The following is a 1,706-nucleotide window of genomic DNA, read 5'->3' as shown; positions in this document are numbered from 1 at the left end:
GTAGAGAAAAGATAAAAATATTTAGGTTTTGTGTAAATACTGTGCAGTGTATGTGTGTACCTTCTCTGATATTTGGAAACTGTTCATTTGAACAATATTTGTAGTGTAGGTTTTAATGTTAAAAATATTTGATGTTAGAGATAGATAATTGACTATTGCAAAGTATCTTATAAACCAAATTTATTTGAATACAAAATAAGTTAATACAAACGATAATATGCTTCATGGAAAAATAAGTCTGAAAGATTTAACATAAATATCTTAAATTATATTAGTAGCATAAATAAATAAATAAATAGATAGATAAGAACAGATGGGTGCAGATACAGGCATGGTTTCACATATTGCAAATAATTGTGAAACAATAGGCAGGTTGATTGTATTCATACTGAAAGTAATGAGAATTTTAAAAGAAGAGCTTATATAGTGAGATGCAGTGTTCTAGTCCAGGGGAGGTCTCTCCTCACTTTGTCCCAGGACTCACTCCTCCTCACTCAGTCTTGCCAGCAACTTGGCTGAGGAAGACAGGGCTCTCCAGACTTCTGCTCTGACCACCTCCCAGGCACAGGGGCTGTGTTTCTTCTCTCTCAGGTAGACAGTGATCCTGTGGAAGTATTTCCTCACAGCCAGCAGGGAGTCTTCCTGGGTCAGGGGAGATTCCTGCACCCCCACCTGCTGTATCAGACAGCCTTGCAGGTCATTGAGATGCTGGTGGAGGTCATTGCAGAATGAGTCTAGGAGAGTTGCATCCCAAGCAGCAGATGAGTCCTTTGATGTGAAGATGTTCAGGACCTGCTGGGTCAGCTCACTCAGGACAGGGATGGCTTGAGCCTCCTGGATCTGCTGTGCATCCACCTTCTCCTGGGGGAATCCAAAGTCCTTCCTGTCCTTCAGGCAGGAGAGNGGGGAGAGTCTCCTCATTTGTACCAGGAGTGTCAAGGTTCTCTTGTTCCTGAAGTTATGACTCTGAGGCAGGTCACATCCTAGAGAACAGGTTGACCAGTAGCTCATCACCATCAAGACCATGAGGAAAGCACAAGGCCTAGCCATTGTGGATCTTGTCAATGCTGCTGATTCTCTGGACTATGTGATCCTGAACCTTCCCTCTAGGTTCTTTGAAGATCATCCTGTGTGGATGTGTCTTAAATAGGGAAAACACTAATTTTTACTTTCTGAATACCCCCCTTACTTCCCAATTGTCTTTTCACTTTCTTTAACGCATTCTCTGCTTGTGTCTAGGGATTTTTCTAAACCATTGTGGTTTTCATTATTGTTTCCTCTTTCACTGCTCCACACCAAAAGCTGTTCTACACTTTTTCTTTTCCTAATTTTAATTTTCATTAACTGTTATACCACAGGTAACAAGTCTTTGTTTGAAATTTACACATCTATTGGAAATACTATTTTTGTGAAAGTATCCTATAAAAAATATTATAATTAAATTTACAATTAATTTTATGTATATAATTTACAAATATATTTAAATCATGATGTACAGTTTGTGGAAAAAATTTTCTAAATCAAAATATATTGAAGTAATGGTATACTTTAAAATTTTTCCAACATGTAAAATCCTAAAATTAAGTTCTTCAAGTGCCTTCAGTAACTATAATATAAATCTATATAAAAAGTAAGACATGCTTTTGCTCCGGTGCACTGCCGGGGAGAGAGCGGACTGGAGAGGGGACCCGCAGCTGGACCCGATC

The 1,706-nt window shown here is 38.7% G+C and overlaps 1 protein-coding gene across 1 annotated transcript; it reads right to left on the bottom strand.

The window, feature by feature from the left end:
* Positions 1–363: 363 nt before the first annotated feature.
* LOC110323165 (interferon alpha-5) lies at positions 364–1,094 on the bottom strand. The gene has a single exon (XM_021200297.1). It carries the CDS (start codon positions 1,048–1,050, stop codon positions 481–483), a length of 570 nt encoding a protein of 189 aa, XP_021055956.1. The 5' UTR covers positions 1,051–1,094; the 3' UTR covers positions 364–480.
* Between the last annotated feature and the right edge of the window lie 612 nt (positions 1,095–1,706).

The sequence above is a fragment of the Mus pahari genome, chromosome 6, assembly GCF_900095145.1.
Source record: "Mus pahari chromosome 6, PAHARI_EIJ_v1.1, whole genome shotgun sequence".
Classification (NCBI taxonomy): Eukaryota; Metazoa; Chordata; class Mammalia; order Rodentia; family Muridae; genus Mus; species Mus pahari.
The sequence above is the reverse complement of the archived record's forward strand: the minus strand, read 5'-3'. Positions and strand labels throughout refer to the sequence as shown.